Here is a 21,527-nt window from a genome sequence, read left to right on the forward strand (position 1 = left end):
TTCCGGGGTTAAACCCTCCCGGGCCGGCGCTGCTCTGACGTCACCGGCGCGCCCCCGCCCCTCGCCATGGCGCGCGAGCTGATCGGCCCTGTGTTGCCGCCCGGCTTCCCGCGCCGCGCCGAGGAGGACCCGGATGAGGAGCTGGGCCAGGGTGAGGCGCCGCGCTGAGAGGAGGGGGCGGCACCGCCCGCGCGGGGCGTGGGGAGGGCGCGGGCTGCGTGCGGCCGTCTTGCTGTGCCGAACCATCATAGCATCTACCAGAAGGGCGAATCAGAGTAGCAGTGCGAGGATGGCCGCTCCGGGCAGCAGTGAAACGCGCTTTTCAGTCAGATCCAGCTCTGCTTGCTGCTTTGCTTCTTTCCCCCATCCCCAGCCTATGAATGCCCATTTCCTTCCCGAACCAGGCTCTTTATTTTGGTAGCAGTTCCAAGTACGAGCAGCTCTTTCAGGGCAGTGCTGGTTTTTGCAGTGTAATCTTTATGTCTGCTAAATTTCTTGATCTGCCTGATTGCACAGCCCACACACGCTTGCTCTCTGGCAAGGCAGAGACAACAGTGGGAAGGAATTGGAATAGAAAGCATTGGAGTTTGTCAACATGTCAATGGGACCAGCCTCCTCCTTACACAGCATTGGTTTCCCTGTTAATTCTGGCTCACAAAGCCATGACCCATTTCTCAGCTTGCATCCGTTTGCTCCCTTTGCTCCATCCAACTCCTGCCTCTGTTCAGACCAAATGATGCTCCACTTCGTTTGCTGGAGAAAGAACTTGTAGTGTTTTTTTTTTTTTTTTGCTTGTTTGTCTTCTTAATACCTTGTGGTTTTTTTTTTTTTTCTCAGGCCACATCTTCTTGAGCCTTTATGGCTATTTATTATTCATCTGTTGGTTCTCTCTTACCTTGAGCTTTACAGACTAGGCTGGGTTGTTTTCTTTTTTTGTTTGTCATAGAATCGTAAAATCATTTGACTTGGAAGGGGCCTTTAAAGGCTACCTAGTCCAACTCCCCTGCAATGAACAAGGACACCTACAGCTAGATCAGGTGCTGAGCCTTACCTGGAATGTCTCCAGGAAGGGGGCAACCTGTTCTAGTGCCTAGTGCCCCACTACCCACATTGTAAAAAAAACTTTTTTTGTATCCAATCTAAATCTTCCCTCTTTTAGTTTGAAAGCATTTTCCCTTGTTCTGTCACAATAGACTCTGCTAAGGAGTTTGCTAAGTCCCCTTCTTTCTTACAGCCCTCTTTAGATATTCAAAGGCTGCTCTCAGGTCATCTCAGAGCTTTCTCTTCTCCAGCCTGAACAGCCCCAGCTCTCTCAACCTGTCCTCATAGGAGAAGCATTCTGTCTCTCAGATCACTTTTGTGGACCTCTTCTGGAATCACTCCATTGGGTTCACAGCTTTCCTGTGCTGAGGACTCCACATCTGGACACAGTACTCCAGGTGAGGCTGCACCAGCACAGAGAAGAGGGGCAGCATCACCTCCCTCACCCTGCTGGCCATGCTGTGTTTGATGCAGCCTGAGATACAGTTGGCTTTCTGGGCTGTGATGGCACGCTGTTGGCTCGTGTCCAGCTTCCCATCCACCAGTACCCCTAGGTCCTTTTCAGCAGCTCTACCCTTACATCCCCCACCTGATAGTGTGGTGCTACTACCCAGGTGCAAGACTTTGCACTTGGTTTTGTTGAACCTCACGAGGTTCTCCTGGACTGCTTAAGCCTGTCTAGGTCTCTCTATCATTCTGTCCCTCCAGCATGTCAACTGCACCACACAGCTTGATGTCACCTGGAAACTTGCTGAGAGTGCATTCAATCCCACTGTTGATGTAATTGATAATGATATTAAAGAGCACTGGTCCCAGTACTGACCCCTGAGAGACACCACTCATCACCAATCTCCATCCAGACATTGAGACGTTGGCCACCACTCTGGGTACAAACTTACCACCAGTTCATCGTCCATTGAACAGTTTTGTTTGCTTTGTTAACTTTTTGTTTGTTTGATTGATTTGTTTTTCCTTCTTAGCAATGACATGTATTTGTACGTCCTGGCTAAGGTCCATCTCGTGAAATCAGAAAACAAAGTGGGTGATCCATCTGGATGCATCATAACTAGGGAACTCTCCTGGCTCCGTGTCTTTTGCTAAAGACAGATAAAAGCTTTGTAAAGCTCACCTGAAGGTCTCAATTTCTGCCTTGCTTTTTGTTAGCTAACAATGGAACATCAGTCTGCATCAGGTATTGCTTTGTGCCATCAAATAAAAAAATCTTAGGTAAAGATGTAATTTACTGTTATCCTCCTTTTTGGTGGCTTTATTGCACTTCGTGTTTTCATTCAATCCTTGACTATTCATATAGTTAACAATGCCTTTTACCAAACAGCTTTTTGTCCTGTCAGTCTCAGCTTCAGTGCTTGAAATATCAAGAGGAGGAATGGTGTGTACGTGGCAGAATTAAATCACCAGCATGGTCACATCTCCATGGTAGCAGGTGGTTGTTGGTGCTGTACAGAACTGTGCTGGCCCTTGTGTGGGCTGCCCTGGGTCCGAGAAGCCTCTGAGGGTACCTGTATCAAGCCTCTTGTCTGGAAGGCATTTGTTATGAGTGTCAGACCAATATTCATGTACAGTATGCAAGCAGGAGCTATGCATACTGATGATAGCTGCTGGAGACAGCTGTTAGCAGCATTAGTGCCTGAACCTCCCCTTAACTGGGATTTCTCGTCCTCCTCTTTACTCCAGAGAGCAAAGTGCTGGCTGGAGCATGAGAGCCCCATTCTCAGCCTTCTGACAGATGTCCAGGAGCCTGAGGCATCCCTTTTTCAGCAGCGTGATGAGCTCTGTGCCTGCTGTTCACGCATCATCAAACTGGGAATAACCTCCAGGGAGACAGGTGTTTGAGGAGTACCAAGACAGATAGCACTCATTTGAAATTTGTGGATGCCCCATCCCTGGAGGAATTCAAGGCCAGGCTGGAAGTGGCTCTGAGCAGCCTGGTCTGGTGGTTGGCAACCCTGCACATAGCAGGGGGGTTGAAATGAGATGATCACTGTGGTCCTTTTCAACCCAGACCATTCTATGATTCTCTGAAATGTTTAACAAATATCCCCTGTAACTTTGGGTGCTCAGTTGCAGGACCAGTATTGCCCCCGGACTACAGAAGCAGCAGCAGCTCAGAAGCTCCTGATAGTGACGACGATTCTGAATCTCTTCCTCTGCCTAGAGACACAGGTGGAGATTCTGGAGAGGATTCAGAAGGAGCTTCACAACCCAAGTGAGTCTGTTCTCAGGTTGTGTTTTTATGTTGTTGCAGAAATTGCAACTGAAATGTGTCTGTATATAATGTGAGAAGCAGCGTTACATAAACAAAAAGGTAAACTCTACTTAAAACTTGGTGATGTGCTTTCCATATTCATAGAACCACAGAATCACAGGATGGTTGGGTTGGAAGGGACCTCAAAGCCCATCCAGTTCCAACCCCCTGCCCTGGGCAGTGCCTCCCAGCAGCTTAGGCTGCCCAGGGCTCTATCCAACCTGGCTTTGAACGCCTCCAGGGATGGGGCACCCACAGCTTCTCTGGGCAGCTGTGCCTGTGTCATCAACCCTTGAGCAAAATATCTCCTAACATCTAATCTAAATCTCCTCTCTTTTGAAACCATTCTCCCAATCATTGGGGTCAAGAAAAATCAACTCACCTGTCTGACTCCTTAGCGTAGAACTAAGCATTTTAGGGAAATGTGATCTGTGTGTTTTCACATATGAGTTTCATTTTGCAATTTAAGCAATAAATCCCTTAATTTGCTGAGGAGAGACTTCTTATAATCCCTTTAAGTTATTTGGTACATGAGTTTGACCCCATTTCTAGCATGCTGTCTCATTTGATCATAAGAACTGTTTATTTATGGGTATAAATTTATGTACTAAGTTAAACCAACTAGAATGAAAATTGTTTAGTAAGTAGCAGAAGCTTGCACATACTTCCTGTCTGTCTGGTTAATCACTCACAATTGCTGTGCTGAGAACTTGGTGTTTCTATTTGGCCCTGTGTAAGAGACTTGAAGAATGTTGTGCTGTCTTTGTGTGTTAGGGTAAATATTACTCACTTTTCTCCTGTTGTCTTACTCAACAGCTTTTCAGTTTGGTTGAACTAAACTGTGAAAGATAGTCAAAATGCAGACAGCTGTATACAATTGCAGAAATAACTGCGCTGAATTTAAAACTGCTTTGTAAATAGAAATATTATTTTAACATCATATTAGTCTTCTTTCTCCTGTAAAAGCACTCCTAATGTTTTCGTTGTTTTGTTGGGGTTTTTTTGCCTAGATGTCAAACCATTTCTGAAGCAAAGCTTACGCTCCCAAATTTTTAATTGCTTCAAATTATTTTGGATCATTTTGCACTGTTTCCGTGGTAACAGCAAGCTATTTAGTACACAAGACTGTCTGACATCCTTTTATGTTTTATTTTTTCCTTTTTTAAAATGTAGATAATTGCTCTGCATGTCAAGGTAATTATTAACTGAAGTCTTTATCTTTGCAGGAAGCCAAAAAGAATTCAGGAAAATGATGATGATGATGGCTTTTTTGGGCCTGCTCTTCCTCCTGGGTTTAAAAAAGAGGATGATTCCCCAGAGAGGTAATTAAAATGGAATTATATTCAGGCTCTTTTTCTTAAAAGATAATTATTTTACATACAATATTTTGTGTCCCTAATAGAGAACACTTCAATTGTTCGTTTCAGATTCAGGTGATTGAAATTGCTTCCTCCACATTTTTGAGAACAAGAGCAGCATTCCCTTGAAGCAGAACACACAGCCCTGTTAGTACTATTTAAAAAACCGGAGAGAAAAAGAAAAAATGTCAATTGTCTGATTTATACTTTGAATGTCACATTTCTTCCATTTCCTATCATAGGTCTTGGATCAGTGCAGGAAACAAATTGATGCTGCAGGGACCCTTACTTGTGTGGCTCATTCTTGGGCTGGGAGGGAGTAGGGCAGTTAGCTCTTGTGTGCTGTAAAACAATGCAGATGATTGTAAGTGTCTCTTGCTAATGCACCAAGGATTATATTTTACCATTCTCTAGGTAGGAAACGTATCTGAATGGTGTAGGTTTCTAGAAAGCAGGTTGTCATGTCTAACCAAATAAGCATTACTTATAGCCTCTTTCAGGAAGCTTTCTGTTTGATGGCAGATAATTACAAAATACCTAAAAAAGAAAACTGTTTATGGATTGTCCATGCAGGATTTAACAGTGTCTCACAGCCTCCCAGTTTTGCATCGATCTATGCACTTCCTTCTATCATTAGAAATAGCCCATACTGAAATCAGCACTTCCAAGGAAGCATTTACTGATGAAAGGTACCATTAAAGTCCCTTGATCACTGTTATCTTCCCCAGAGCAATAGAGAGCTGATAGATGAAATAAATCAAGAGCTACCTGTCAGGTATGGGTGTTCAGTGCTAGGGAGGTGACTCAATTTGTTCTCAAGCTGTGTACAACGTTCTTTCTGCAAGCAATTTTTAAAATAGATTTTTTTTTTAGTTTGGATTAATTTTCATGGTGCTTGGCAGCAGTTCAGGAAACCTGAATGTGTTGACCTACAGTTATTTGGAAGTAACCTTTCCATGTCTTTTTTGGCCATACTTTGCTGTAACAGACAGACTCACTTGTGATTACAAGGTGTCATGCTCAGCAGGCTCATTTGGAGTTTTCAAAGCAGCAGGAGGAACTGCTCTCTTTCTTACCTTTCACATATACAGAATGTGTTCTTTTGTTATAAAATGTAGGTAGCTACCAAAAATAATGTGTTTTCTAGTAAAGCACAAAGAAATTCTTGTTGCATTTAATAGCAGCTGAGGTAAACTTCCTGCTTTCTTGATTTTTTTTTTCTTCATGTGAAAACTCACATTGTAAAGGATTGTGTCAAAGCGTGCAAAGGAAAAGAGGAAAAATGAAGAGGTAGCTTGTAATTTGAAGGTGAGAGATGACACAGGTGCTCACACATCTTGTATGCTCAGAACTGCTGTATGCTTACACCCAACTTCTTTTTCTACTAAGCAGTTCTCTTCCAAACTAGTGGATAGCTCGCATTTAATTCACAGAATCATAGAACGGCCTGGGTTGAAAAGGACCACAATGATCATCTCGTTTCAACCCCCCTGCTATGTGCAGGGTCGCCAACCACCAGACCAGGCTGCCCAGAGCCACATCCAGCATGACCTTGAATGCCTCCAGGGGTGGGAATTCAGAGGGAAGAGTCTGCTCTTCCTAGCTCTTCTGTCCTAGCTCATCACACACCAGCTCCTCACACACAGATTGAGCAGAGCTGTTGGCACCAACCCATTTCCATGAATAGGTGGGCAAGGTGCGATGTGTAGGACGAGCCTTGTCTGTCTTCCACCCCCATACACCTGGCTGTCTGCTAGTACTGACACACGTGGGAGCATGAGCTGTGCAGGGTGTAGACACAGCGCTGCTGTCTCCCCCTGCATTGTCCCTTGGAGTGAGTGGATTGCCAGCTGCCAACTTAGACCTGAATAACTGAAGCAAATACAAGAGTACATGTTTCAATATATAGATACACTGTTTCTTAGCTCCTTGTGAGTTACTCATTCTTTTAGAAAAGCTTTTATTCCATTGTATCTTTTCCAGACTTGTCAAAACAAATATTCATAATTAAGAGCAGCCTGTGTGGGAAGTTGCAGCTCTTTAAAAATTGCTTGAATCATTTCAGCTTAAAAAAACATGTATGAACAGATTTCCTTCAATTTCAGAAAGGATCTTGCTACTTATCAATGTTAGACAGAGGTACAGTACTTGTAAAGCTTCCAGAAGAATCCATGGATCGAGATAAAGAGCGAAGGTTATTTTAATGATTTTTGTGTTGTTTTTTTTTTAAGTTAAACATCAGGAGAATGCTGACATGCCTGTCTTCTTGCTGGCTTTAGCAAGGACTCATAACCCAGCAGCAGGAAAGTGTTCTTTGCCATGTATGAAATCTTGTATTATTAAGTGAAATTCTTGGTAAGTTAGTATTTTTCTTCTGGATCAGCGTAAATAAGTACCAGAGTTACTAACAGCAGAAAAAATACATTTAAGAGTTGGAATTAGATCTGCCTCACTGCTCAGAATGTGTTTGGCCATCCAGGAAGCTGTCAGGGCTCGTGTCAGCTCTGTGCTGCTGAGGAAAGACCTGAGCAACAGGGTTATTCATGTGGAAAAAAGCAGAGAAACAGGCAGCGTGGGAGGGACGAGTTGGGAACCATTTGTCTATTCCTTGGAAGAGCCTTTGAGCTGTGACAGAAGCAAGTCAGAGTACTTGAGATCTGCTTCTTTTCACAAGTTGCAGCGATACAGCCCACAGCAGAGATGTTTCTGTGTATTTTAGTAGAAATCTTTTATAGTTCGGTTAACTCCCTTTCCTCTCGAAATAAAGTTAACTGCGTGCTAAAATAAAAGATTATTTTGGCTGTATCTGCATGGGTTTAACTTCAGTATCTTTATATTAGGACCCTAAAACCCAATCTTAACAAGCAAACAGTCAGAAAGGAAGAGAGAAACTTAAAAACTGTTTCTTCTTTACAGCAGCTAGGTGGGGATGGAACTTCAGATTCAGCCTAGGCCTCCTGCCTGGGTTTGAAATCCTCACCAGTGCCCTTGCCATGGCCCGAGCTCACATGTATTGCTTGTGGCTGGCTGGATGTGGCTGTCTTTCTGGCAGGATTTTCTGCTTTTTATTTCCTCTCCTCAAACCCAATAATAACATCACTACAGCAGGGCTGTGCTGATTAGATTATACTTGAGTTAGTAGACCGTAATTAGAATAATTCGATTCACGTTGTGTTACTTTTGATTGCTGAAAATCTCTGAGACTGGAGATCATAATAAATCAAGTCTCTGTCTGATAGATTGGGAGGATACTTCACTGGGATATTTCTTCAGGTGATGATTGTTTGCATTTTTATTAGTCCTGAGGAATATGGTGGTGATTATTAAAAGAGGAGCTTCTCTACTGAGGTCTTTTCAGCACTGCAGGCACAGTTTGTAGTATACTTTGAACTGTTTTCACCATTGAGAATAAATTCTCACCTTCCTGTGTCCCTGGAGACAATTGAATTATCATACTGCTTGCTGAGTTTCAAAAAACAAATTGGCGAAGTTACAAGGGATTACAAAACCTTTCTTTTCCTCTCTTCTACCTCCAAGGGAAAACAAACTTGAATCAGCACACTGCTCTTATTTTTATGTTTTAAAGAGCAGCAAAACCATAGCGTGAGACACAAATGAGCAAAACCAGCTTTGTTGCTAGAGAAAAGGTAGTTTGTGTTTGTATGCATATACATGGCCTCCCACCTTTCATTGCTTTTGAATCTGAAGCTAGAAGCTAGGGAAGAAGAGTGGATTTCCATGACTACGTGCCATGACATTTCCAGTTATCTTGCATTCCAGCTGTCTGCAGAGGTCCCTGTGGAAAATAGAGTCAGACTGTTCTTATGCACATTTCTGTAGTGAACACACAGGAGGCATACTTGCCATCGCAAGGAAGAAGAATTACAGAACAACACTTTGTTTTAATTTTTAAATTAATCTTTTCATTATTTCTTTAGCAAGCGATAGGATGTCCATTTAATATACTGTCCACGATGGTTCTTTTTCTTATTCCTCTTTCCAACTAAAAAAGTAATAATAAAATTGTTTCTTTTCTACTTGAGGCCTATCATAGGTCCTGCATTACCGCCTGGCTTTAGGAAATCTGCACAGGACACTGGGAGTAACAGATCTTCAATAGGACCATCTGCTTCATCACAATTCACCCAGGTTGGTGAGATCAGGAGTCTTTTGTTTGAGTACAAGTTATGCAAAATGCTTAAACAAGCAGGAGCCTGAAGAACTCTACCAGACATACTTTTCTGCATGACAGTTTAATTTTAGACCAGAAGGTGTCTGCATTAAATACTGAAACATAAGTAAGCCTAAAAAAGAAACGTGCTGGTCTGGTTTGTTGTGATTTTACTGTTAGACTGATGGTGCGCTGAATGCAAGTGATGTAGGCATCCTAAATTGTAGTCACAATACTTCTCCTTCATTTTTTCCCATTCTTTATTTCAGTGTAATGTGTCCTTTACCAGTGAACATTATAGCAAAGTTCAGATCATAGAATCATAGAATGGCCTGGGTTGAAAAGGACCACAATGATCATCTAGTTTCAACCCCTGCTGTGTGCAGGGTTGCCAACTACCAGACCAGGCTGCCCAGAGCCACATCCAGCCTGGCCTTGAATGCCTCCAGGGATGGGGCATCCACAACCTCCTTGGGCAACCTGTTCCAGTGCCTCACCACCCTCTGGGTGAAAATTATTGAAAACATTGAGACCTGCTAGAATAAAAATGGTTACCTATAATTTAATGTTTTATTCTTTTGTTGATTGAGGTGGGGGAAGAGAGAAGGGCTGATTATTTCCCATATCTTCACCTCCTTAAGTTGCTTGCTAGTGGAGATGTTAAATACATTTATCCAAAAGAAACTCTCAGCCTTCTTGAGTAGGATGCTTTAAGGCATCCAAAATGGCACTGGGTACCAGTGTTTAGGTGATTCAATTGTTCTCGTGCTGTAATAAAGTAAATATCAATTTATTGTGAAAATTAACTCATCTCCATTGTTATTCTGCTTCTCATTTTTCTAGAATACTTAGGTTTTCTTTAAGTTTAGCTCCCCAGACACTATGTGAGGGGAGCCAACAGCTGCTTTGAAGCTTCACTTTTCGATGAGTATTTGCGATGTATGTCATTCTCCGACCTCCTACAGTGAGAGCTGTCACAGTCTATCATGAAGAATGATTGCCTGACATTTTTTAGATACACATCATCTTATAACTGCAAATAACGATTAAGCAATTTACCATAATGACAAATCTCTTGAGGCAGGGATGTCAAAACTGGTCTGTTCGTACATCTTACAAACAAACCAAAAAAGTGTTCTTTCTCCTGAACACATCTTCTAGCATCAGCTTGTCAGGTAGAAGTTAGTTTATTTTGTTGGGATTTTTTTGTTTTTTTGTTTTTTGTTTTTTTCTTTTTGAATATATTCTTTTTTATTTTTGCCCTTTGAAAATGATGACTAATTTTGTTGTTGTTCTGGTCTTGTTTTGCTGTTTTTTTATTTCAATACACCTCTACAGACGGTTTATTCCCTGCTGACTCTTCACTTTATATCAATTTCCTCTCCAAACATGGGGGCAGTTGTTTTAAATTGCATCTCGTTTGAGGCACAGGGTAATGGAGTGAATTGAACTTAAGACATGAGGAAGGAAATGAGACACGCTTCCTCGATTAAAGCCCAGCATGGAGTGTCTTTTATCCTCAACCACTTTACAATGCAATTTATTATGAAAGCTGTGTATTTTTGCATTTTTTTAATTTGTGAACAAGGAGAGGGCTTTGTTATACTAGCTTGTTTTCTAAAAGTAGTTATTCTTCTTTTCCACCAGCTCCTTATTTAGAAAATAAAAACAAAGAGAGAATGCAGTCCCCTAATTCCCTAAAGCAGTAATGCAGTGGTCATTAGTGAAAATTTGACCATGCAAATACTTTTTACACAATTATAAGATAAACTGGTGTTACCTACTTTAATTGTTTGTGTTTATAAATGACCAGTTATTTCTCAGCATCCTCTGCCTTTCTCTATTTGATGCTACCAGTCACGCAGCCATTTAAATTTGAATGATCCTCTTCTTGCACCTTGTAGTCCACAGCTATACACTGCTGTGTCTCTTGCTACCTGCCAGCTTGCCTCCTGCACTACAGGCTACAGGGCTGCATGAAGAGCAGCATGAAGTAGCAGCACACTATTGTATATTGCTACTATGTTTACCAGTGTTTTTGTCTCAGAGAAGAAGTGAGATTTTGGGAAACATGGATGCTAAGTATCTGTATTCACATACTTGAGGAGGTCTCACACAGATTTGTTAACTAAGATTTTGTTACTGGGTAGGCAGGTTCATCGGGCTCTCCTAGATAAAATAATTCTATAAAACTGAAGTGTTTCTTCAGGGTCGTAACAGTATGATTAAGAGAAATGTTTTGTTTTTGGAAGACAACGGATAGTAGCGAGGAAGAAGACAACATTATAGGCCCAATGCCTGCAAAAGAACCAGTGGAGTCTGATGTGACTCAAGAATTTGAACGCAGAGCTCAGAGAATGAAGGAGAAACTTACCTCAGCAGACAGCGTAAGTTGGATTTTTTCATTTCTAATATTTTGCTGCTTTGTATTTGTGGATTTTTTGGGTTTGCAAAGATGCTCTCATCCACAGTTCTGCTTGTGATGCTAAAGTGGTTGCAATTGTGAATACAAAGAAAAAATGATGATTTCTGCTGGAAGCTCAGAGGTCCAGATGATGGGTATTGGTTGTCTGCTTGTGTTTCTTTTACCTTCGTTCTTTTGTAAAGGATGAACCCAAGCAAGTTACAAGGGAATCGTGGATGACGGAACTTCCACCTGAGCTGAAAAGCTTTGGATTTGGACCAAGAACATTCAAGAGAAGAGCTGAAGACAAATCGGGTGATAGGTCTGTGTGGACAGATACTCCAGCTGACAGAGAGAGAAAAGCCAAGGTGAGCATTTATTCACTTGTACACGTATTTTTATGTATAACATATATATGATCATCACATATATACATGTGTGTGTGAAAAATGTATTCATATTCATGTAAATATGAATAAATGTTCACATCTGTGTAATGTTTTAATATAAGCATATATACATACACACGTATTCTGCCATCATATATATATCTGTATGCTACCTGTAGCATTCAGATTTGTTGTTGGTATTTTGTGAAAACAAATCTGATTTCTCAATTGAAAATATCTTTGCATTTTTTTCTCTCTGTTACCAAAACTCATTAATTGAGTCTTAAAGATAAAACAGGGGAAATTACCATTTTGGTTTTCATTTGCTCCCTCTCTTGTTGCAGTAGTCAGTTACTCTGTGTCAGCTCATTGAATTTCCAATTAGTGTGTCCACTTTCTTCTTCTGTCAAGCTGAGCAAAAAAATATCTGGTGGCCTCTGCCCTTCAGATTTAATTAAAGTAAATATAGATTTATTTTCTTTATACTTCAGGCATTCTGATAAATGTAGTGTGTAATTTGTTTCCACTCATCAGGAAAGAGAAGAAGCAAAGAAGTCAACCAGTAAGGATAATGAAGAAATTGTATTATCTGGGAGAGACAAGAGACTTGTTGAGCAGGTGACTTCATATAATGTAAGTGCAATATCATAATACTTCCTTTTGTGCATTTTCTTCAATTCTTCACTTTTTTTTTGTTCTCATTGCTAGTACTGCTGGTTTCCATGGTGATACCACTATATTCTTCCCCTTAAGCCCCAGACCTACTGTTTAAGTCATTAGAATATTTGCCATTGATTTCAACAAGAGCAGGATTGTGTCCTTAAGCTGCTGCAGACAATGTGACAGAGTAGCATTTTGTGTGTATTGTCCCAGTGTAAGGCTGTATTTTACTTAAATTATCCTCGGATCTGGACTTGGTTGGTGCTTGATTCAAATATTACCTTACTTCATTGAATTACCCAAGAAGAAAAAGAAAACAGTAAAGAGTTTAGCTTGTAGGACAAAATACACATTAACCCAAAAGAAGCTTCATGGGCAGATAAATGCTATAATCAGCTGCCTCACTGCCTCATTATAACAGCATTATTACGTGAAGTTTTTCTCAACCTGTACAGAAGCAATTAATTTTCACAGGCAGATGTTGATTACTGAAAACTTGATCTCTGCGTCAAATTCACTTGTCTGGCTGCCAGCCCTGTCCACTAGAGGATATGGAGGCTTGCCTGCCTTTCAGCTGCTCTTTCCTTTTCTTCCCTGATTTATGGCCTGAAGTCTTCAGGAAGGCAGTCAGGTCTCTTGAGAGTATAATTAACTTGAGAAGGGCAGCCTTGGCTTATATTACAAGATTGAAGTTTATCTGTCACTTTTAATAATTTATTTGTGGTTCATTAAATCACATGTCTCTCTTGACTTACAGGCCTGCAAACCCAGAACTATTAGCATACTGTCTGACCTGATGATCCTTAAGGGTCCTTAAGCCCCACTAGGGATATTCTAAAATTGTCTTTTCTGTCATTACCATGATAGTAGAGTAACTTCTGTGTAAAACCTTGAGTTTTGTTCTGTATCACTGCAGAATAAAACACTGTTCTAAGATTAATGGAGTTCTCTCTAAAAATTGCATAATAGTTTCTTAGTGTTAGTTAGCTAGTGCTGGTACCATATACATTTTCTGGTGCAATTCTGTCAACACTGATGCAGTTACACCGTAGGTAAGTACTGTCCACCTTCTGTTTTCCATAAGAATCCTTTCCTATGTCATATATGAATTATTACTGTGTGTGAGGAAGTAGAGGGCGAAGGGAAATGAACCTTCTGAATACAGATTGTGTGTTCCGAAACCAGATGTTTAGAGAAAGTGCACAAGAAACAGGATGCATATTTTAGCATCTTTTTTGGTTTGTTGTCTTTCTGCTACCCATGGCAGAGCATCTTATATGTTTCTTTTGCATTTATATTGTGGAGATTCGAGAACATTAGGGGTATTTTTAACATCAGTGACAGTGAATTATGTGTATCTTACTTTGCACAGATGAGAGTATATGTTCTTTCTGCATGCCAAATTCAACATTCTGTTTTCCAGTTGATAAGGTCTCTTTTTTTTTTTTCTTTCTAATTCCTGGCCAATCTCTCCATTTGGATTTTCAGTGCACTGTTAATATTTTGTAGTAATTTCTTCCCTCCTCTTTCTTCCTACTTGTACAGGAGTCAAAGCGATCAGAGTCTCTCATGGATATACATCAGAAAAAGCTGAAGAGCAAAGCATCTGAAGAAAAGAACAAACCTCAGGAGAGAAGGCCGTTTGACCGAGAGCAGGATCTCAAAGTCATTCGATTTGATGAAGCACAGAAGAAAGCCCTGATAAGAAAATCCAGGGATCTGAATTCTAAATTTGAGCACAGTAAAGGCAATATGTTTTTATAAGGTAAAAGCATGAAGCTTTTTTGAAGTCAATTGAGATTTGAATACTTAATTTTTTAAGTATTTTTTTTCTGTAAATATTTGTACGCAAAATAAATATCCTGATGTTTAACTAGTTTTAGTTGTCTGTGAATACTTTACTATGGAGGGTCATCTGTACTAAAACTAAGGTGACTGAGGAAGGTGCTAGTATTAAAAACAAAAAAGAAAGAAAGAAGGAAACTACAGAAAAAGTGAACTTGCTAAGGCTTTTTAGTATGCGTTTTGTTAAGGGTGGGTTTTTTTTTTTTGCTAGCATAAAGATAATTAATTAAAATATTACTTTAAGGAGTTTTAAAATTTATCTTGGAGTGGAATTAACAGTTTCCTCTTTTCTTTTACCATTCTTAAGGTATACTTGCTGAGCCTGACCTGAAGTTTGTGCAAAAATCCCCTTTAGGCTTGTGGTTGGGCAGGTCATTGCTTGATAAGCTTTGTGCTAGGAAGTGTAAGTAAAAATGGCACCATTCATATCCACACAGTATTTGTATTTCAGAGACTGTGTGTTTGTGTCATTGCCAATTATACACTTGTATAATTTCAGTATTATAGCAGAAAGAGCTAGCAATTGCAGAAGCAGCAATAAAGCCTCAAGATTTGCAGGTTTAATTATAAAAAAGATGGTATGAAAGAAGAGAAAATCTAATTGAAGTTTCAATTTGCAGAGCTTAGCATCAGAAAATCCATCTCTTTTAAGCAAATACAATGTGAAAATTAAACCAGAATAAAAGTTATTTTGTCAGTTACTTTGCAGAGCAGAACAGCTCTTTGGTCTCAAAAAGGAAATAAATAAGACATTTTAAAAAGTCTACATCCGTGCTTAGAATTCCTCAGCTCTTACATGTGTGAATGTGTGGCAGCTAAAATGAGTTGTGTTTAAAATAGACTTGTTCTGTAGTCTTTTTCTTCCTCTCAAGTTATGTTCAGGATCTTTTTTTAAAGTCATTGGAGGTATGTACATGAGCAGAACTTTATGCACAAGACCCTGGCACCTTGTTTGGAAGAGTGGCACATTTTGCATGTTAAGCATCACGTGGTTCAGTGTAATTTGGAAAAAAGGCTACTTCAACATTTGTGTGAGCAAAGCAGCGACCCAACAAGTCACACAAAACTAGATGGCCGAAAACCTGGTCTTGTAAATCTCCCTAGGTTTTCACCTTCCGTGTTGTTTCCTTCCTTGTTTGTTTGATCAAAAGGCGAGCTCCCCTGCAGCAGGGAGCCATATAACATCTCCATTGCTATGCCACAGTTTCATCATTGGAAAGGCAGTAGTAGAGTGTGTGAAATACAGCCATCGTTGTTTGATTGTTTTTTGTTAGGCAACTAAAGCCATCACAGAGCAGGTAGTACCACGTGACTAGCTAAATCTTCATGCTTTGCAAAAAAATGATCCTTGTGCCCACTTTTGGAAACCCAACTGCCTTCAGAAATCCATTATATCACATGTTGGGATACACTTAGAGAGCACATTTGAGCAGTCTTCACTCATTCAGACAATTTCCTAGCAGGAGCATTTGCACAAATGAGGACTGCTTGCATGAGGAGTTTGTTGGTGGTGCTGTTGTCTTTGTTTTTATTCTTTGCTCCCTTCTCCAAATGGAGGGCCAGTCATCAGATGTCATAGATGGCTGAATTTTACCATCCAGATGTGTTCCTGCTCTTTGCTTGCTACTGACGTGGCCCTGGTGTGGCCTCCAGCTCACTCTGAGGCTGTGCTGAGCAAGAACTGTTCTGAGGGAAGGCCATGTTGAGTGAAGGCCATGCTGCATGAAGGCCATGTTGAATGAAGGCCATGTTGAATGAAGGCCATGCTGCATGAAGGCCATGTTGAGTGAAGGCCATGTTGAGTGAAGGCCATGTTGAATGAAGGCCATGCTGCATGAAGGCCATGTTGAATGAAGGCCATGTTGAATGAAGGCCATGCTGCATGAAGGCCATGTTGAGTGAAGGCCATGCTGCATGAAGGCCATGTTGAGTGAAGGTCATGCTGAGCTGAAACTCTGGGCTGCTGCTCAGGAGAAGAGCTGTCAGGAGCCCTGGCACCCACTCCAGGATTGATGTGGCATTCCATTGCAGTCCCTGCACTTCTATCTGTGGATGTGCAAAGCCTTGAGGTGAGTTGGGAACGTGTAATCTCAATCTTTTTTCTTTTTCCTTTTTTTTTGTTTTTTTTCCTTTCTCTTCTTTATTGTGAAGCAGCCTCTCAAAGACTCAATAAAATCTGCATTATGATTTAAGGGGAAATGGGAAGGGCTGAGAGTTCAAATTAATCTTTTCATTACTTTGTGTAAATGGAGTGAACTTTTGAATTGCATTAATACACAAACTAATCTCCTCTTACCAATGTCGAGCCATTGCCTGGAACAGTCATTATAATAAACAGCAACCCAGTAAATTACAAGCTCTGTGAGCTTTTGTACAAAAAGACGAGCTGTCCTCTACAATTTGGACAAGCTGTAAGGCATTTCTGTGGAACTGCTAGAGGGTGATTTTTCAAGAATCTCATTTGAAAAAAAAAAAGAATTTATTTCACTGAAAACCATCACTCTAATTACCATGGAACACTTCTGGTAACCAGCTCCCCACTTGTATGTAATGGTCTGTTGCTATTCTGTGCTGTCTGCTTACATGTCAGGAAATGCCCTTTTGTAACAAGATGACAGGAAGCTTTTCTAAGGTGTGCAAAGCCTATCAGCCCAGTGTTCAGCTTTGTTTTGTGCTGCTATAAACATTTTATGCAGTACCGCAAGCATTTTCTGTTGGAGAGTAAAGTCCTCTTCTTCTGAGATGTCAAATATGTGGAAGGCAACTGGGGGTGAAGCCAACGAGAAAGCTAGCGTGTGAGTGCTGAAGTGGGTGTTTCAGGTTAATTTTAAGGAATATTACACATTAACTTAGAAAAATACAAGACAGGAAAAGATAAGACATCTTGAGAAAACTGATTTCTTTGCCCCATCCCTGGAGGCACTCAAGGCCAGGCTGGATGGGGCCCTGGGCAAGCTGAGCTGCAAGGTGGCACTGCCCAAACTGGGTGGGCTTTAAGGTCCCTTCCAACCCAGGCCGTTCTGTGATTCTGTGGTTCTGCACTGAGCTATCATGATGCTCCAGAAAATACAGAAAAATGTTGCTAGATTGGAGCGTGGCAGTACTGTCACCTGAGAAAAATCTCTGTGATTTAAATGCCTATTTATGGAGAGTTATTTTTTGCATCTGCTGTTACAGTCAGTAGATGTACTGTACGCATTTCCAGATTAACTACATTTCCCAAATAATAAACAAAATAGAAATGCAGTTTATTTAGGGTTGTGATGATATCATGTAGAGAGCATGAATTGCACTCTTAATTAGTTTTCTTCTTGAAAGAAACATGGATCTGTTTCTGATCAGTGCGAAAAGGGGTTCTGTTCCAAGTAAAAGAATACCACAAATCATAGAATCATAGAATGACCTGGGTTGAAAAGGACCACAATAATCATCTAGTTTCAACCCTCCTGCTGTGTGCAGGGTCACCACCAGACCGGGCTGCCCAGAGCCACATCCAGCCTGGCCCTGAATGCCTCCAGGGATGGGGCATCCACAATCTCCTTGGGCAACCTGTTCCAGTGCATCACCACCCTCTGTGTGGAAAAACTGCCTCCTAAAATGATCCAAAGGGCTCTGCGAGCCCAGGGCTCCTTATGTTTAGGGACTGATTCTGTCTCTGAAACATACATTTCATTATTCCTGTTCAACATTTTATCACTTGTACGTTGATTTAAGAGTAGTATTGCATTGAAACATAAGCATTTGTGCAAACTTTCTGTACCTGCATCCTTATGTTCAGCCACCTTGTGTACACACGCAGTTGCACGATTAAATAATTCTCAGATAAAACACATAGATGTCATTTCCTGTCCTTACATATTATGTGTTAAATAAATTGAAGCCCTCATTCAGAGGAAGAGTCAAAGGTATTTCTTCATCTCACCTACCTCAGCTCTTTTGGGGGCTATCACATCATACCTGTGCTGCTTTAAAAGTAGGTGTCTTTCAACTAACACAGAGAGAAGCTGGAAAGTTGGCATCTCTCAGCCAGCAGCTCTAGGTTTTTTCTCACACTCCTTAACGAAGACAGCATCGTTAGTTCAAGTCAGCAAGGAAGGAAAGCACGGGCCACTGTTGATTCCTTCCTGCATGACGCATCTTCCTGATGCTTCTGACTCTGTTGAACGGGAGGTGGTGACTTTGAGCAATAATTTGAGCAAACGTGGGATTTTTGTTCTTTTTCATTCTGATGTGAAGATTGCCACAGTGCCCTTGCTGAGTTGATCTTCCCCGTGTCCCCCTGTGACAACTGAAAGCCTGTTCTCCACCAGCCCATCATCCTTGTGGTTCCAAGCATCCATTTTCCTACTATGGTCTTCAAACCAGCAGCAAATCTCATTTCTCTCTGAAATTATACTGATTTTGAAACAGCACAGCAAGTCAAGCCTTTTTAGAAAAAAAAAAACATCTTTTTGAGTGGAAACTTGAGGTCTCCAGGAGACAGCAGCACAGACTGTCACTTCAGCAGGAGCAGCTGCAGCTGTGACTTCTTCCAAACAAGCTATCCAAACATAAATATTCAAAAGCAATTCTCATAAGCAGACTTTATTAAGGTGGTTCACTCAGTCTCCTAGATGCTTAATATTGCTGTCACTTGCTTCACTTCATAGGGTTTTACCCACTTTTGCTTCACTTCCCTAGAGCATGACAACCACAAACTCAGAAGCCACCCTCGTTATGTCCTTTGAATTAGGATTTGTTTCAAAGCCCTAAGCACCAGAGACCCATGGGCAGTTGTCCACCTTCCTTAGCCCCAGCAGCAGCCCCTTTCTCAGCAGGATGGTGACTGTGTAACCACACACCTCTCTCAATGACCAATTTGCAAAAAATTTTTGCAAATTAGGAGATGCTGAAGGCACAAAAATGAATACACAAATAAGGAATCACAGAATCACAGAATGGCTGGGGTTGGAAGGGACCTCAAGGATCATGAATCTCCAACCCCCCTGCCACAGGCAGGGCCACCAACCTCCCCATTTAATACTAGACCAGGCTGCCCAGGGCCCCATCCAACCAGGCCTTGAACACCCCCAGAGATGGGGCATCCACAACCTCTCTGGGCAGCCTGTAAGGAGATGCTGAAGATATAAAATCGCAGTATCATGAAGTCTGCCTTGAAATATTACTAGGAAGGAAATCCTGGTCTTTCTCATCCATGCTGATTAAAGATGCATCAGAAGATTGCACTGCTAAATCTGCAGAGGCTTTGCACGTGGTCAGGACACCAGATTTCAATCCCATTCAACACATTACTGCGTGGTTTTTGTTCCCACTTGTCTCATTTGTAATTTACTCTAAAACTTATTATTCATGTCACTAAGGCTGTATTGTCAGACAGGCTTTGCAATAAGCTTTCAGCTGCATTTCCAACGGTAGAGCAACAAAGACTAGAAGAAATCTCACATGTTGTACCTAAAACAGGAGAGTTTTAAGTGAGAGGCACCCTGGCACACCCGTCCCTTCAATCCAAACTTCAAAACAGCTCAAAGACAGTGTGATGACCTGCCTTCTACTGCATCCCTCTCAGCAGGGCAGTGTGGTGCTGCAGTGGTGTGTGCAAGAGAGGGAGGACCAGGGAGCAGCATCTGCCATCAGTGTCATTTTTGAAAGATACAGATGAGCAATTTCGTATGTTTCAAGGAAAACATGAAAAGGGGAAAACAGAGCTGCTGAGTGCTTGTGGTAAACAAAGCTCAGTTGGGATAATTTTACAGGCTTTGGAAGATGATGGTGCGATATAACTGGTAAATGTCCAGCCATGCAGGGCTCAGATAAGTGTATGGACCTGTCCCTTATATGTCCCTTTTCTCCTCATTTTTTTCCCCAGACTCTATCCCAACCCACCTCAATCCCTTCCTTTTCCCACCCATCATCCTGCACTATCATGCACAAACCCCTTGAAAACATCCCACAATAAGTTTTACACAACACAAAACATGTTTCTCCCCAGAAGGAATCCAATACCCATCATCTTGTCCTGAATATCCTTTTGAGTCTACTCTTGATAACTTCTGGTCTCCTCACAAACAAAAACACCTAAACCATCCACAACCAAACTTGAATTGCCTTAAAGCCCACCTTCATTCCCCACCTTATTTTTTTTTTAAATAGGCCAAGGAATACATATGTAAGGAATATATGTAGTAAAGCACCCCCATCACAAGACATACATTATACCCAGGGAAGACATTTACCAATGGGCTCTGCAATATTGCCTGTAAAGAAGGGGACTATCTTGAGAACTCCATGAGAAGCTAGATGTGCTCACGGCTGCAAGGCAGGATGGAATCCCTATGAGTCTGCTGAAAGGGTTGTGTCTATGAGAGCACTGTCCCTCACCTCTGTAAAATGATGGCAAAGGAGGGGGCTGGCCAAGCTGGCAGAGCTTTAGGCAAGGTCTCTGTACCCTGACTTCCAACAGATGTTCAGATACATGGCTGGTCCAACATTTGGGGAGAAGCCTAGAGAACATGGGCTCTAGGTGTTTGACATTGCTGGTGCTTGGGTAGGAGTCATATTGGGAAAGTGAACTGCTGTTCAGAAGTACTTGAGTCTCAGTGATGGCCTCACCTTACTCTTCTCAGTCATGGCGGACAACTTAGGAATGGGAACAAGCAGAAATCGTGGGAACAGTAGAAATTCTTTACCAGGAGAGCAGAGCAGCACTGTATTAAGTTTCCTAGTGAAGTTATAGGACCTCCACCCTTGGTGTCTTCCAAGTCTTGGCAAGATAAATCAACAGCCAACCAGGTCTGATCCTCTTTCAGCAGGGCTTGGACCAGAGACCTGTGTTGCCTCCCAACCAACACTTCTCTGAATCTGTATTCATTCTCATGTAACCCTGTATTAGTGAGGGAGTATAGGTCTGACTCAGCAGTGATGGCTATACTGAACAGTGGCAAACACACCACTTCTCTTTTGGGGGTAAAAACATGTCCCAAGGAGAAGGGAGTCTTCTGCATATTGCATGGATATTTCAGAATATGAAGGAGTTGAATTCCCTAGTGATATCTATGAAGACTTTGTAAAGCCCCAACATAAGGAATACAGCACCTTTTTCTAACGTGAAGGAGTATGAGCAAATTTCAGGATAGACCCACATTGCTTTTATTCAAAGGGTCCTCAGATGAGGTAGGCTGGTGACCTACCTTGGCATATGCAACAAGCTTGTTGCTAAAAACATAATTTACTCCCAGAATAGATTTGAAAATGAATATTCTCACTGTTGGTTTTTTTTTTTGTTTGTTTACTTGTTTGGTTTTTTTTTTTTTGTTTTTTGTTTATTTTTGTGTGTGTGTGTGTGTGGTTTTTTTTTTCCTTACAGCTTTATTAGAAGTGAGTTTCCGCTAAATAC

At 41.4% G+C, this 21,527-nt stretch overlaps 1 protein-coding gene across 2 annotated transcripts; it reads left to right on the forward strand.

Moving 5' to 3' along the window:
* The first annotated feature begins 6 nt into the window (after positions 1-6).
* Positions 7-14,167, forward strand: GPALPP1 (GPALPP motifs containing 1). Of its 2 annotated transcripts, none has more exons than XM_019612152.3 (8): positions 7-151; positions 3,124-3,268; positions 4,534-4,629; positions 8,709-8,814; positions 11,089-11,223; positions 11,444-11,608; positions 12,164-12,262; positions 13,835-14,167. In XM_019612152.3, the coding sequence occupies exons 1-8, from the start codon at positions 67-69 to the stop codon at positions 14,051-14,053; spliced, it is 1,050 nt and encodes a 349-aa protein (XP_019467697.2). In that variant the 5' UTR covers positions 7-66; the 3' UTR covers positions 14,054-14,167. The 2 variants fall into 2 exon arrangements, with proteins under 2 accessions (XP_019467697.2, XP_085071951.1); XM_085215825.1 differs by having other exon boundaries at positions 28-151; positions 3,130-3,268.
* Positions 14,168-21,527: the final 7,360 nt, after the last annotated feature.

This window comes from Meleagris gallopavo, chromosome 1 (assembly GCF_905368555.1).
Source record: "Meleagris gallopavo chromosome 1, MGAL_WU_HG_1.1, whole genome shotgun sequence".
Lineage (NCBI taxonomy): Eukaryota > Metazoa > Chordata > Aves > Galliformes > Phasianidae > Meleagris > Meleagris gallopavo.